At 42.6% G+C, this 16,014-nt stretch overlaps 1 protein-coding gene across 1 annotated transcript; it reads right to left on the bottom strand.

Annotated features, from left to right (window-relative positions):
• Positions 1-1,836: 1,836 nt before the first annotated feature.
• On the bottom strand, positions 1,837-15,678 carry igsf5b (immunoglobulin superfamily, member 5b). Its single transcript, XM_071518917.1, has 10 exons — positions 15,546-15,678; positions 14,697-14,789; positions 12,161-12,478; positions 8,664-8,791; positions 8,112-8,277; positions 6,964-7,095; positions 4,908-4,932; positions 4,075-4,163; positions 3,408-3,472; positions 1,837-2,182 (listed from the first exon to the last, which is right to left on the bottom strand). Exons 2-10 carry the CDS (start codon positions 14,743-14,745, stop codon positions 2,072-2,074), a joined length of 1,083 nt encoding a protein of 360 aa, XP_071375018.1. The 5' UTR covers positions 14,746-14,789; positions 15,546-15,678; the 3' UTR covers positions 1,837-2,071.
• Between the last annotated feature and the right edge of the window lie 336 nt (positions 15,679-16,014).

Genomic DNA, 16,014 nt, shown 5'->3' with positions numbered 1-16,014 from the left:
TACTATTCATTATTATATAAGACAACATACAGTACAAGCTCAGAGTCCAGCCCACTGCAAATGGCTTAGTATTTGGTTTAAGTAGCATTTAGAGAGTGATAGATTTAGTCAGTAAGCCATTCTCTTAGTGGGTTTATGGTCATATTTGCCCAATCAAGGTAACCAGCAAAGATAAATCAAACTGACGCTAAAAAGGTCCAATCGGAATCTGCATGGGCCTTCAATGAAATGAAAGTGTATTTTCCAATCAACAAAGCATAAATTGCTGATTGCATGCTTCGCCATTTCTGTCCAGGCATATGCTGATGTAGGAGGTAACAAATCACGCGCCACTGTTTCTGCCCCTCAAATAGTCGTGCCATCAGGAATCCAGAAAAGGCTTGGACTGTATCTCCATTTTTACTGATTTTTGGTTTGGTATTATGACAATATCAAGCAATGGCAATGACCCCATGTGGTGAATAAGTCACATCACACTAGGACCATCTTAATCCCTGTCAAAATGCCTCCATGAATGGGAAAAAATGCATGAGCATTAATGGGGAAATAAAAATGCAGAAGAAGTTTTTGGACATGCAAGGTTTTTCCAGCAATAAGAATGTCATCTTTTTTATGTGTGCCAATCTGTGAATGACAGCAGTGATGGTGAAACTATAGAGAAGCACTGACAGGTTCATATACCTCACTCTCCACCACTCCACTCCCCCCAGTCATTTACTATTATAAAATGCAAATGTTATGTCACCCACTTCACACAGAGATGAATCTGTTATGCCCTGCATTACTACAGTAAGCCACTACCGCCTCGTTCTCACTGCAGCAGCAATCACGCAGTGTTAATTTACACTCCAGCCTTCACCATTTATAACCATTTCCTTTCCATGATTGGAAAATTAATTGGGTTTGAGATGCTCCTGCACATGAAAGAGGGGGAGACGCACCACTGGCACATTGGATTATGGTTTACCTGCAAAAAGGATTAGGCCTAAATGACGGAATAGGCTACTCTTGGTTGGCAAGGGAATAGTGATATATAATGAGGTATTGGAGGATGTTGGAGGAGTAAGTGTCTCTTTTGGATTAAGTGATCACCACCCTGATTCCTCCTCATTCAATCTGGGAGGGACTGTGGGAAAAGTCTGTAGCTATTAGGTAAGAGGAAGAATCCACCCATATAGTCAATAAACTTCATCCGTTTCAAAATAAAATTTGTCAACATAAATATAGCAAATATGAATACAATTACTTGATTTCTAATACATTCTAATTTGTTTCTGTGGGTGGCAGGTCAGGTCATATCTCATTCAAAAACACAAGATTCACTCCAAAATTGAGCGAGAGAGAGAGAGAGAGAGAGAGAGAGAGAGAGAGAGAGAGAGAGAGAGAGAGAGAGAGAGAGAGAGCGTAAGAGAGAGGGAGAGAGAGAGAGGATGGGGAGTTGCAGTGGCAGGGGGATTGCCAATAAAGGTCTAGATATCAAGCAACACACAACAGCTCAGTAAGTTTCAACTAATTTCCCCATATTTCTCTGTCAGATTACAGAGCGCAACATCACCAGGCTATTGTTGAGAGGATGCCAAAGAATGTGGTAGATAACAGGAGGATGAGAGCAGATAATGGTTTGCACTACTGTCTAAATGAGCAATCAAGTCTACATACCATAGCTTTCTTGGTCCAAATTGCAATGGCTTGGACAAATGATATAAATGGAACAAGGCATGAGTATAAAGTAGAACAGAAATAGCATTTATTGAAAATAAAAATACAGTGTGTTTTCTGTAATAGGCTATATTCTAAAAACAACTGACATTTTTTGGAAAATTCAGTAAAAAGTGTTATCCAGTTGATGTTCACATGAACATTTTTGGCTAAATGTGCAGTATTCACTTAGCTCACATAACATACATTTCTAGCTTTACAAATAACAAAAATGTGAACCATCATACCCTTCAAACAGATTAAGCATCAGTGAGTGGAAGTCCACCAGTACATACTGTAGGCTACATCACAACAGCATTCAGTAAACACTTCTCCTACCTCAGATAGCATGATAATAAACATATTCTGCCTGTCAAACTGTGGTAATTCTCCTGATGCTCTTGGAGTGCTCCTCTCCTAGGTCGACCTGGGCTTGGCTCTGACTGTGTAGAGACAGGTTGCTGAAGGACACCACATCAGGGACCTGGGGCACATGAGCAAATTTGGTTTATAGCGGTGATACACCAGGCGATTTTTTGTGTCAGCATGGATGGACAACACCCATAGCAACAAATTGAGACTCCTGGCTACAAGGTGTTCCTTCTGTAAGTAAGTGGACAATATAGCTAAAGGCAATAATTCTGTGGCAGCTCCTTGGATGCTGCTGCCCATCATAGTTGCCCGTAAAGTTGTCACATATACGACTGCCTTAAGACATATCTGTGGAGAACCAGAACACGACAACTGCCTTAGAGGCCTCAAAAGTCATTGTCTTCCAATTCCCTCTAGAAATGTCATTGGACATCTTATAAACCAAGCCTAAAACATGGGCCCATTATTTCAAAGACTCTGAGGCGGAGCTGAACTTGTGACCTCAACACCAAGCCACTCCACATAAGAGGTAACTGGGAAGAGAGGACACATAAACCAGTCCAGGAGATTGCATTGTCATATCCTTCCCCTATTCATTATTAGACCCCGGGACACAGCACTAGATATTGATATGTGCGCCAGAATCAATATAGCAATCAATTAGTCAATTACGGGTCAGGCTTAGCAGACCCTCTGAGGCACAATTACCTCATCAACATTGACAGGCTAACATACTTCAAAGGGATTCCTGGCAGGAATCTGGATCCTGTTGGGGCCCTGATGTTATAAACACAGCAAACATATAGTGTGGTGCATCAGATGCCAAATAACTTGTGTATCAGTACAATACAAGTACTAAATCCATTTGTTTAGATTATATAATATATCAATAGAGTACATCTGTTGGAACTACTTGGAACAGTCCCTACTGCTAAAAATAACTAGTAACAGCATTTTGTGGACCCATTGTGCGCTCAATAACTTTGGATTTAACTTTGGATTTATCCAATGTGACTAAAAACATGTTAATCTCCATTTTGTCTGTGCTTTATGCCGTAATGGACATGTTGAACTGTCTGACATCGAGTGGTCTAATGGAAGGCCAGCGGAGGTGGGACAGTATAACAGCACAGCTCCCACCTGTTCTCATCAACATGGGAGGAGGTGACAGGAGCTCCAGCCGCAGAATGAGGAACAGCATGACTGAAGGACTGCATTATTCAGCTCCAGTTGATATCTCTCTCTCCCTCTCTCCCTCTCTCTCTCTCTCTGTCTCTCTCTCTCTCCCTCTCTCTGTGTCTGTCTCCCACCCCTCCCACCTTCTCTTTCTCTCTTACCTTGTGGACGCTGACAGAGTCCATCTGCCTGTGGGTTTCCTTGATGAGGTCACTGTGACCAGCATCTGCAGAGTGAGAAGCAGCAATTTAGCCTGACCCGACCTCGCATCCCCTCTGACCAGCTACAGCCCGGTTTGTGCTTAAAGTAGAGCTCAACAAAACAGTAGGTTTTTCTAAGAGAAATTTGTAGGGAAAAAAATATGAGGAGCATTTGATTTATAGCCGTGTGTTGTGTGTTTTTTGGAGGCTGCTCAAGCGCCCGGTGAGAAAAACATGATTAACAATTTGATTAAGCACTTACAGTCATTTGCAATTATGTCGCCCAAATCTGACTCAAAGAATTTACCAGAATTGGTATAGAAGCCTCTCTCTGTTCGGCACAGAATGTTTCTAAATATCTACAAACTACATCTTTGTAATAAATAGGTTTTAAGAACTAGAGGTAGTAGTGTGTACTTAGTATACTTAAAGGGGCATTAAGTAATTTATGGTTTTTATCCATAGATCCATTTTTAAGAGTTTCTGAAAATTTCAGAAATATATGATATTTGTACCCTAACATTTTACTCAACTATCAACTATGACATTAAAATGTATTTTTTAGTTACATGTTTTAGTTGAGGTGCACAGTTTTCATGGTGAACTACAGTATATATCACTCTCTCACCTGTGAGGCCCTCAACAGAGTATCCCAGGTTGACCTTCCCCCCCGTAGCCTCAGCAACTGAGCTTCGCCCGCTCACTGATTGGTCGAACCTGCAAAAGCCCAAAGGAACAGTCCAATGGGAAAGATAACCTTTACCTGAGACACTGCACAGCCACCTTGTCAGAGGCAATGCTGTTGGGAGCAGACAATTTTCTTTTCTCACAAAAGCTGCAGTATATCATCTTCTGCATTGTTTTCATCATAAAGTGCCCCGCCACTCGGTGAAAAATGAACATCATCATCATTTTTCACAGCATTTTATTAGACCCAACTAAGCTACTCAGCTTTCACTTCCCTGTGCTCAATGAAAAAGCTATAAAATGTATTTCAACTGCATTAAAAATGCTGACAAATATAATGCCTAATATATCTACTTCTTAAATGAGCTAACAACAATTCAAATCTTAATTAAGATGTTACAAAATGTAATGACTATTTAATGCATGTTGTTTCAAATTCATGTCTTCAATTTTCTTTTATAATGAGGAACAATAAAAGCCCAGTCATTCTCAGGAATGAGTTGTACGTATTAACTGAGATTCATGCTGAGTCTTCATATTAGCTTGTGTTAAGTGCAAATGTGAGTCTAAGCCAATAGAATGGACTGTATGTTTCTGCTGCTTTCACACATGATTTGCCAGATCTTTTCTTAGCCGCTAAGTTACATCTTCCTAAGAGGTGTGAGCCGATCTTGAAAGTTCTTTTATTCGTTTAAATGATTAAGAACATTCATCCAAAATTCCAAAAATCTTATAAAGCAAGAGGTAAGTAGAACAGGATCTTTCAAATCTTACCTTATTGTCTCATGCTGGCTTGATTCTGAAAGGCAAAAATGGAGACATAAACTTTACAGAGCTATCAGTTGCTAGTTTTAATATCCTCTCTGCATTGACCACAATATCATTGTGCTTGCTCGTTGCATCTGCAGCAATATGAAAGCTGTAAATGTCCCAGTGTTTATTAGTTTTGGGTCCTGCACTAATACCATAGCCTCGAGTCAGTTTTGAATTTTACAGTGAAAGCTGGAGCTGATTGCTAATGAGTTTTGTAATACAGCATCATGGCTGTCTTTGCCAAAGGTCCTCCTGGCCACAGTGAAAACACAACAGTAACAATGGTGCAGATGGCGCTTGCCCCAGGAGAGATATAAACTGCTTCTTTTACAGGGAGAGAAATTGCCTCTGTCTTTATATTTTAATACCCCACTGGCATGCTGGCCAAAGTCTTTCAGGGTGACTACTACTATTTTCCCAATAATTGCAGAGCATACATTACTCCCCACAGAGGTGGATTACCCAAAGAAGAGCTTAGTGACTTGGAGGCAAGCCATATTCTCTAAAATGTGAAACATCCTTATGATGTTGATTTAACTTCTTCAGGGATGTTACAGTAAAGCTGTGGAAGAGCCAGGCTGGATCAAGGACGATAGTGAGGGAGGTATCAGACGTTATAGGTAGAGAATCAGCTGCAGGAGGAGAGAGGTCACACCTGCTTTATGATAATCCCTCAGCTCCAAACCATGGCCATGATTTACAATGATCCACAATCAGTCACAGGGATTACAGTGAGTTCTCAATGTGGCCACTTTTTGTTATCACACACAAACAGGCATCCTCCGCCTCCTTGCGCTAGAACAACGATCCCCTCAGAGATGGCACTCCAGAAACTTCTCTGCAACATCCCTCGATTCCCTCCTAACTGGCCACAATCTTTACGACACCAAGCTGCATTCCTTTCACCGGCCGCTGCTAACATACCAAGGTATCAATCCCATGGCCTGGAGAGGTGACAAGTAGTCAGACCGCCTCACAAATACTCTGGTAATGGGTTGGGCTATGAGCTCCAATAGAACTGCAGTAAAACTGTCTCACTGTGCAGCTATAGTAACCTCTTATTAATGGGAGCATTTCTTGAGCCACACAAGAACTGGAGGGCTGGGAATGAGAGAGGGAGACAAAGATTCTGGAGGTCCAGCAAGATAAGCTGCACCTGATAGCTCCCTCTGTGACCACTGTCTTTCAATGCAGGTAGATCGAGTCAGACATATCGTAGCATCCAGCAGGAACCAGGTGTGAACCAGGACCACATGCTCCCCAAGCAACAATGCTACCATTGCACCAACAGGCATATACTGTATATACTGTACCTTCTGGCGAGTAGGTAGAGGGCCCTTCCAGGGTCACTACATCCCCAGCAAACACCAGAGCCTGTCCCACTCTTGGCTATGGCATTCTTCAGCCCAAGTCTCCTGCAGTGACACACCTCTCCGATGGACTTTACCAGACCATCCCACTTCTGACACCGATCTAGTAGTATGACAGTGACCGGACAGGAACCTCAAACTCCCTTTATATATTCTGGGAAGATTTTCTGAGCATTCATCCTATTTTTCCTGCATCACATTCATTCAGTTATACACATTCCCAGTACAACCATAATCTTCAACTGTTTGCAGCTGGTTAAGTGCCTTGCTCAAGGGCACTTCAACAGTAATTGTCGAGGGACAGCAGAGCATTACTCCTTCACCTCCCTGCCCAGATTTTGCCAGTAGCTCCACTGCAAATGTGAACTGCCAACCTTGCAGTCACAGATGCGCTTCTCCAACCTTTATGCTACTGCTGTGTACTCCTGAGAAGTGAAGCCTTTCTGCTGACAACCAATGTTCTGCCTTTGTCATAAAAAAAAATCTTGTGTGCCCTTGGTGAAGGCCAGCATGAGGCAGTGCCTTGTCACTGCATGCAACTGCCTATCTTCTTCATTATACTTTAATCACTGTTCCTGTACAGGCATGAGGTGGGGAGAGGCAGTGTTATTCACTTAGTGGTAGAAAAAGAAAGGTAAGGTGCCTACTTGCTTGTCTCCTCCATCTGTAGCAGAGGGCAATGCAGATGCAGAGCAGAAGGAGCAGGAGAAGAGCAGAAAGCGTGGCCGTTACCGCCACCAGGATGGAGCAGTCATCTCCCTCCTGCATCACCTCTGCAACTGAAGAGAAAAGGTCACATTGATGTTTTAGTCAAGAAATGCTGAAGCAGTCTTGTTATTTTGCACAGATTTGCAGACTTAGTGTACAGAAAGCTATTATTACTTTTCTGTTTGAATGTGCAGCAGGAGGCATGGAAACCAAATGGAGAAAGGGTATTTGCTGTGGGTGGTTGTTTTGAATGGATTTCAAGATTATGTTAAACTACAAATGGAACATTCCTACAGCGCCCGAGGATACTGACACAGTGTCTTTATTTCAAAGCAGCGGGCCTCAGAGAGGTTTGCAACCTCAGCTCTACTTTCGTGGTTGTGATGCAAACTCAGTGTTGATCCTGCACTGCCTTTCTATAACATTCTGCTCTGCAACAATAATGCTCATTGGTGATTCACAGGCTTCCCAAAAGGGAAAGGGAGAGCAGAAGAGAAAAACAAAGAGAAAAAGAGAGAAAAAGAGAGAGAAACGCATAAATGTAGAAACTCAGAGACAAACAAGGACAGTGAGAGGTTTGAATCTGTGTACACAGTTGATGGACAAGACCCTTGTACATTTGTGTGCATGTATACATACAGTATGTGCTTTATGTGTGATACATGTGCTATGCCTCTGTGCATGTACACTACCAGTCAAAAGTTTGGACACATCTGATTGAATGTATTATGTTTTTCATCATCTTAAAGCCATTTTGATCTAAAGGCTTATGCTTAAATGCTTGAAATTTGTTTCTTAGACAAATATAAATAGTGAAGTTGATGCCTGTGTATGAATTTCTTTCCAAAGCCTTTGCCTTTCCAGCAAGGCAAAGGGAAGCTACTTTAAAGAATCTAAAATATAAGATTTGTTTAACACTTTTTTGATCACTGCATAATTCCATTTGTGTTATATCATCATTTTGATGTCTTAACTATTATTCTAAAATGTGGAAAATAGTAAAAATAAAAAAAAATGTGGTGTATCCAAACTTTTGACTGGTCGTGTATGTATAACACAATGGCTGCTTCACAATGTGTATTCTCACCAACGGTCAGTTGGATGCCGCTGATCAGCGGTCTGGGGAGGGCAGACACAGAGGCCAGGCAATCCACATGAGCGCTCTCTGCTGCCTGTATGCTGAGGTTACTGGCCACAGTGAAGAGGCCCTCTGCAGACACTTCACTGCTGATGTTGTGTTCGCCCTGGCCCACCTACATGGCATTCACCAGTTAGAGAGCATTATGCTTTAAACTGGTGATGAATATAAACAGTCCGGCCACGATTTTGTTTTTAATACTGCAAACACAATTTTGTAGGGGCATCTATGTGCTTTGTATGTGTAGCGAAAAGATCAAGGACTGGTGAAAATTGCATGTCAAAGAAAAAAGCAGCAATGTTTAATTTGAATGTTTGATTTGATTACACTGTTTTCTATTGTAAAACATTCTGGAATTTACCATCTGTCAATGGATAAACTGAAACATGCCTGGTTGTCAAGCTAAAAACGAGTTTGTCTTCGTTCCAGAAAAGTTGACATTTTAAAGATACAAAGTTTTCAAGTGACAACAGTCATGTATGAATGTATCTGTTGATTTACCTCTTTGCCATTCACCAGCCATCCCAAACTGGGTTGTGGGTACCATCCTGCTGCTTGACATTGAAACAGGACCCACTGCCCCCTCAAAACTGTCCTGTTGCCTCCGAAGAGTCTCACGCTGCCCTTTTCTGCAATCAGAAGAAAGTACATTCACTACTTTTTCTTATTTGTGTGTCTGCATGTGTGTATGTCTGTATGTCTGCCCCTGCTCATGCATGAGTGAGTTTATGAAAGCAGAAAAGATTGGGTAGGAATCTATGAATTTCCTCAAGAGTGTTAGCCTGCTTTGAAACTCATGCACTCACGCACATGTACTGTATATCTGCACCCAAAAATGAACATCACCTCTCCAGTTGGCCTGTTCACTTACAAAAGACGGATTTCATTCTTCCCGAGTGACTGATCGTGTGTCTCAAAGTCTCAATTGGCTGACGAATGCCTCTCTCTTTTCCCCTCCATCTCCTTTCCTGCCAGCCAAATAAGCCACTTAGGGCCCTGGGCAATATCTCATATGTGAAGTCTATTGTCTGGCAGAATGAAAGGCAGTGGATGCAACAGACAATTGCTATAGACAGAGAGATAATTACAGAAGCTTTGGCGCTTTGTCTAAGCGAATGACATGTCTGTGTTGATTTAGGTTCAAAGCCTCAGATGTTTTGTACCCATTATTGGCCGTCCCTGTTCCCCAGGAGGCTTTTATTTGATGCCTGATTTGGCGTCATATATTTATATATTGGTAAGGCTTTGATTAACCTATCGTCCTATTCCAAAAGCCCTGGTTCTGAGAGAGGGCTCCGGCCGCTCAAAGAGAATCTCAGTGCCAGCGAACAAAGCTTGGAGAGGAACCAGCAGCCTCATTTCCACTGACTGATGAAGGGCTTATGGATGATTGATACATCTGAATAGAGACAGGAACAACATCAGCACTCCTTCCCAAAGCTCCGGTCTAAGTGATCCCTGAAATAAGGTTTCTTAAGGTTCGTTAATCACTGCAGGGAAACTCAGATGTCTTTGGACTGCTGTGGCAGGCTGTGTGTGCTGGGGAGCGCAGAGCCCCCCTCTAATTCCAGTGATTTTTCAACAGGGGCCCTCGGAGGGGAAATTGCCGCTTTGAGGGCAGCGTTAAATCTGGAAGAAGTATGGCCTACCTTCTGCTCCGATGAGCAGCATTGGTGGCATGTGTGTGCGGGTGTATGCGTGTGTTATATACTGTATGTGTGTGTGTGTATGTGTGTGTGTGTGCATGTGCGTGTGCATGTGGGTGTGGGTGTGAATTTATTCCAATGAGCAGCGCAGTGTGCCCAATCACCAAAGGCATGTTCACTCTTCTCTGATTTATATCAAAGTGGCCTCCTTCTCCGCAGCTCTAGCCCTCACTGCAGATCCTGCTCATACTCAACAGCCCATGCAACCATATTGATTTGTTCAAGTGAAAAGTTTGTGTGGACACACTGTATGTGTGTGTGTGTGTGGGGGTCTGTGAATGAGAGAGAATGAGAGAGAGAGAGAGAGAGAGAGAGAGAGAGAGGGAGCGAGCAGTGAGAGCAAATGGGAGTCTGTGGTCATATTTACATCATATTCATATTGGACAATTAAAGCGTGACGGAGTGAGGATGACAGCGTATAGAGTCAACCACCCCAGTCTGATTTGCGACTCTCCTCCAACAGTATATTTGGGGCTGCAGTACACAAATCACAGGCAGAGTTGCTGACTGTTAACTGGCCATGCCAAGACGCACAATTAATTCAAAGGCTGTGTCAGGCCATAGTGATCCTCTGCATCCAGACTGGAGGGCCTGATCCACCATACACTGCTGTTAATGGGTGCATATGTCAGTGGGGATTTGTGGCTCTGGCAGCAATGGAAGCCCTTTCTGTAATATATTGGAGGCAATGGGTCATTGCTTTTGTTTCCTCTCGTTTTTTTGCAGAGAAGACTTTTTCCACGCAGATTTTTGTAGCTGAGCTCTTAGGTTGGGGGGGGGGGCATAGGGGCAAAATTAGCTGAACAATAAGGTTAAGGGGAGCACGGATCCAGGCATCTTGTGTTTGAGTAGAAATCTTTAAGCATTTAATGAGATGTCATCCAGTTTGAGGCGTGTCATTCCCATGTGAGCTTGAACTGTGCTGTGTCAGTAGCAGTAATGGTCAATATTTTCATGGTTGTCCCCCCAGTTGTTACATGTGTCATTTATTTCTTATTAGCTTTGGACTCAAATATGCCTTATTTATAAAGCAATTTATAAACACTGATTTACTGAAGTCTTGGCATCTTTCTTTAGACTTTGAGTGTTTTTGCCTGTGGTAATTACTATCAGGGAAGTCCCAGTCATGCAGTGTGAAATGCAGGTTTAGGTTTGCTTTCAGGCTTGAGATAAGAACTCCATCAAAACCGCAGAGAACTGCAGATTCTTATCCTGCCCCGACTCTTAACTCTCCAGCAAATGCAGCACCCAATCTCCACACAGAATCTCCCCTTTGGCACAGCATCTGCATAATGTACAATAAATGAGAGAAACTCACAGAAAAAGAGGAAACACGCATTATAACCATTAGGAGGAGAGGAGAGGAGAGGAGAGGAGAGGAAGAGGAGAGGAAGTGGAGAGGAGAGGAGAGGAGAGGGGAGGGTGGAGTATGGCTGCAGCCTGTAAATCTCGCCCTGCTGCCTGTCCTGACTGGCATTACGTCCAGCACCTTCCACCTGGTATTTATATCTGGGAGCCAATCAATTCCCATCCCCCCACACCTCCCACACTGCCATTAACAATGTCACCGGGACCATCAAACACGCCTGGGCAACAGTACTCCGACCAGACAGGCCCAAATGAATTCCCACCTTTGATATACACCCTGATCGATCCTCCATGCACTAGTTCAGCTGCTTTAACAGAAGACTGGAAACTTGAGCAGCATTCACGAACCCCACTCCAAACAAATTAAAACAAAGGCAGTTAATTAAGACTGTGGAACTTCAATGCTAAGGCAAAATATTAAGGTTTTTGTCTCTGTGCTCCTTAGTTTGCGTGAGTGGAGACGTCGGCGTGTGGGTGGGCAGAATCAAGGCTGCTACACAACTTTTGTTTATTCCCTTCATTTACCTCTCGTTTTACCTGCCGCTGTTTGCCTAGTCAAGGTTAAATTCAATGTGTTTCTGCACTTTCACGCTGCAATTGTTTTCAAGAGACTTGCCATCTGCTTTGTTTCCTTTGCAGTGTGTGTATGCTTGTGCTTGTGAGTGTGCGTGCCTGTGCGTGTTTGTGTGTGTGTGCATACTCTTTTTTGCAAGAAAGCGAGAAGCTGGCTTCACAAAAAGCCTTTGAAATCCTCTACAGTTGAAATATACAGTATCTCGTTGTCATCCTGCCACACTGAATCAGAGAAACACACACAAACATGAACACACAGCTTAATATGCACACAGACACATGCACATACATACTCCACCCCCACCTCTCTTTCTCGCTCTCACACACACACACACACACAAACATATAGACCTTGTACAAACAGGCTTGCTGTTTTCCTCTGGATGTTCTGGAGGTCACAGGTCACTTGTCCCTGCTGGCGCCTCTCTGTCCTCCTAAGGACCAACACCCAGCTGGCTCTCTGCAGGCTGGAGTGATCCTCGGCCGTCACGTTGGGGTTGTTGGAGGGCAGCATGCCGTGCTCCTTGGAGATGGTCAGCACCGAGGCCCTGTTCAGCGACCACACCATCACTGTCCACTGGAGGTCAGAGGTACTGCAGGTCCACCGGGCCTCCTCCCCCCGCAGCACAGTCAGGCTTTCAGGCAGCAGCTCCATCTGGGCCCCAACTGCTAAAGGTCCAAAGAGAGGTACAGACATAATTCACTGCAAAAGAGCCCATCTAAATTTAATCCATTTAATCTAGTATTGAGTCTAAAACTCTTAGCGCTAGATACTCTGAGCGCCTTGGCAAATTAAAATATAACATGGAAAAATAAAATAATTCAGCTCACGACTACAACTTACTAACGTTGCTGTTAATATACACTACTACAATGATCAAATGATCAAGCCCATGTAGAATGAAGATATATATACAATATATATACAATATGCAAAACCTAAATCAAACAATTTAATGTTGCAAAATGACATCTTACCTTATCAGGAAACCAGCAAATTTGAATTGAATATTTTAGTATCTAGCAAAATTTGAATTGTAGAGAAATGTGAAATGGAAAAGCAATCACTTATACTACCACAGGCATTTCAGAGGGCATTTCAGAGATGCTCAGTTCAACAAGGACCTAATGAAAATACTACAGTTTCTTAGCAACAACAGCCCATGTAGGCAGTTTCCCCTCTGGCAAGCAGAAAAAACTGCCAATCTGAGTAACAAGTGGAGTAATCTGCCTTATTCTGCCTTGTTTCAAGGTATTGAAACAAATGAAACTGCATTTGAAACAAGTGAAATAATGCCACGCCACTGGAAGATTTCTTCACCTGTTTTAACAAATATTAGATGTTCACACTCAATACTAGATTATTTGAATTGCTGAAATGGGCATTTTTGCAGTGTGCACATTCAGTATGAGAACAGACTTGGCATAGCCTATATACAATTAGCATATAGGGGAAACTGTAAATATCAGTTGCATTGGTGAAAGAGTGGACAGTGACCAAGTAGATGCATTAATTCAATTTGCCCAAAGAATGAGCAAGCTTTTGAATTTGAGTGTTACTTTATCTGCATGTCTATGAGTCAGCGGTTTGCCTCAGTATGTATAGTAAGAGATTGTGACAAGCAGGCAAAATGTTGGTAAGGTTGGCCTCACCTCCTCAAAGCAACGACCAAACTGAGTCAACGTTTCAGAAGAGACACTCACACCACTGAATTGGGGTTATCGCTTCCTTGTCATCAGTCGGTGTTCAAATCTATATTCTGCAATGACAGAGGTAAGAATGTGGCCCCAAGCCTGTCACTTCCAGACAAATACATGACCGCTAGAACATGCGAGAGAGTGAGACCAAGTGATGAAAGGAAAGTGAGAGTGAAACACAGGGAGAAAGGAAAAGTAATGGCTGAGAGAGAGAGGGAAAGGAAGTAAAGGGTCGCAGACAAAGACCAGTTTGGGAGAAGGAGAATGAGAGAAACACCCTAAATTTGTTTTTGAGCCGTCCAGATGGAGATTGGCGATTTGGCCGGGTATGAGGGCACATAGGATTTAGGGAGAAAATACTGACAAAAAGGAGAGTGTGAATTAGTCTGTAGCTGCCAGCAGCAGCCCACAGCATCACCCTGCCAGGGTAAACATTTTAACAGCTAAAGTGGCCTGTAAAATCTGATAAACCCACAAGGCCGTGTGCCTGATCAAGACAAAAAGAGATGCAGCGACTCAGTGAAGAGACATCCATAACCCACTATGCACTAACTATTACTCTTCACCTAAAGATTACCAAGACGCATGCACAAAAATACATATCCACGCTTCCTCGATTAAATTCCAGTGCGGCTTTGTGGCTTCCTGTGCCTGACAAATGGAGGAGAAAAGGGGCGAATATTAATGGAGAGGGTGGAAATGTTGAAATATGAAATAACATGTTTACGCCACGGTACTCTGGGTGATGTATAACTTGTTTGTGGTGAGCTAACAGCGTTAGTTTCTACAGCCAGTGTGAGGAGTCATAAATTATGCATCCGTTTAGGAAATTAGGTCTGAGAAATCTAGGCCAGCCTATACAGCTCTTTCTTTTCATTGCAATCAAAGAATGGCAGACTAATGAACATAATTTGCGTGTGCTCCTATTGGGAACGTGAACCAGTGACTCTGAAGTCCCCTGACCACTGGCTACATCTTACTGCTAACTAGAAAGGCAGCCATTTTGAAGGAAATTAATTATACAGTGCAGATAGATCATTAGGCCCTCTAATTAGACTGGCTATGGGTTTAATATCAAGGGTGCTGCTATTAAGCACACCGTGGCACTGGATACTGCAGCTAATACAAGCTGGCCTCATACTGGCCTCTCTAAAACATCTCATCTGTTTGTGTTGAACTGAAATCTCACCTTGAGTCATGCAGGAAAGTAGTAGCACCAAGAGGACAAAGCTATCCATGGTTTTCAGGCAACAGTCAATCCATTGTTCAAAGCTGAATGGACCTGAAATCAAGGGAAAATAAGTAGATGATTCGCTAGATACCAGCATAGTTGATGAGAAACTCATTAATCACAAAACTGTGTGTTGGTGTGTTGGTGCACTGTAGAACATCATGCATGCGCCTGTTGTTATTCTATTAAAAGGTATTTAAGACCTTTCCTTTCTAATCTAATCTTGTAAATATGCCTGGTAATGGAATTTCCTGTGGGAAAAGACCCTCAAAAAGGAACATTCACAACAGTCGTAAACATTGCTAAAGCTTATTTCATTAGATTTAAATAAATCTAATTTTCTCAATTCTGTACTTCATTCATCCCCTTGCAATGTATTGAAGTTAGGCACTTGGATAACTCTTGGGATATAACATGAACATGTGCTTATACATATTAGTTTCTATGGTCATTGACAGTCCCATACAGTGATCCCATGGAAGAAACATGTATTGTACTCAGAGTGATCTCTTTCCAAAGGTGGAAAGAATGCTTCAGTATTTTATTCAATGTTCAATTCAAAGTACCACAATTTCACTTAAATTCCATTCAGGTCGGGGTAAGATAACTAGGAAAATGTTCATTATTACAAGTAACACAGTAAAGTGAGATTTTGTGCATGAGTAACGTGTTACAGTACATTGTACCTCTGTCTCTTAAACCATCTCATATTCTTTCACACACAACAGAAAGCTATACCTAATAGTGACAGTGAGAGTTTAGTATTAAATTAAACACCATATATTCTGCTGTATTTATCCGACTCACCTCAATGTGGCTTCTCTGCGGACCTGTAGCAGGGATCACAGATGGTGGATATAGGGAACGGTGTTGACGATGCTGCTATCTCTTCATGCTTGCTGCAATCAGCCCAAAACCTTCCCGTTAAATATTACCGAACTCGCTGGGAACTTTGCCCCCTGCTGCAGACAGATGCCTGTAAATACACACTATGACTCACACTGAGAACAATGCCCCTTGAAATTCCCCAATCCCTCGGGGGGCCGCACATCTAACTCCCCTCCCTCTTCAAATGAATGGATCTGGACAGATCTGATGATGTATGTGTAGCTTGAGGAACATGGTAGTAGGATTTGCTTGTTTTTGTTAGATATATACAGTATATTCAGTAGTTTTGGTCAATGCAAGGCAAAATATTGGGTTTTCTGATTTGGAAAATAGGAGCACAGATTGTGTCAAGACCAGTATGCCCTCTGACACATTTGATTTTGGTTCA

This window comes from Centroberyx affinis, unplaced genomic scaffold (genome assembly GCF_046629955.1).
Source record: "Centroberyx affinis isolate AG114_WGS23_722 - 3 ecotype Tasmania unplaced genomic scaffold, CSIRO-AGI_Caff_v1 ptg000642l_1, whole genome shotgun sequence".
Taxonomy (NCBI): domain Eukaryota; kingdom Metazoa; phylum Chordata; class Actinopteri; order Beryciformes; family Berycidae; genus Centroberyx; species Centroberyx affinis.
Note: the sequence above shows the minus strand (reverse complement) of the source record. Positions and strands in the feature narration are given on the sequence as shown.

What these genes read in the sequence shown, in the direction of transcription:
- igsf5b (XM_071518917.1), bottom strand. Translation starts at nt 14,745, where the DNA reads ATGGATAGCTTTGTCCTCTTGGTGCTACTACTTTCCTGCATGACTCAA. An exon ending in ACTTTCCTGCATGACTCAAG is followed by an intron (nt 12,479 to 14,696) that starts GTGAGATTTCAG and finishes TTGGACCTTTAG; the next exon opens with CAGTTGGGGCCCAGATGGAG. An exon ending in GGCTGGTGAATGGCAAAGAG is followed by an intron (nt 8,278 to 8,663) that starts GTAAATCAACAG and finishes AATGCCATGTAG; the next exon opens with GTGGGCCAGGGCGAACACAA.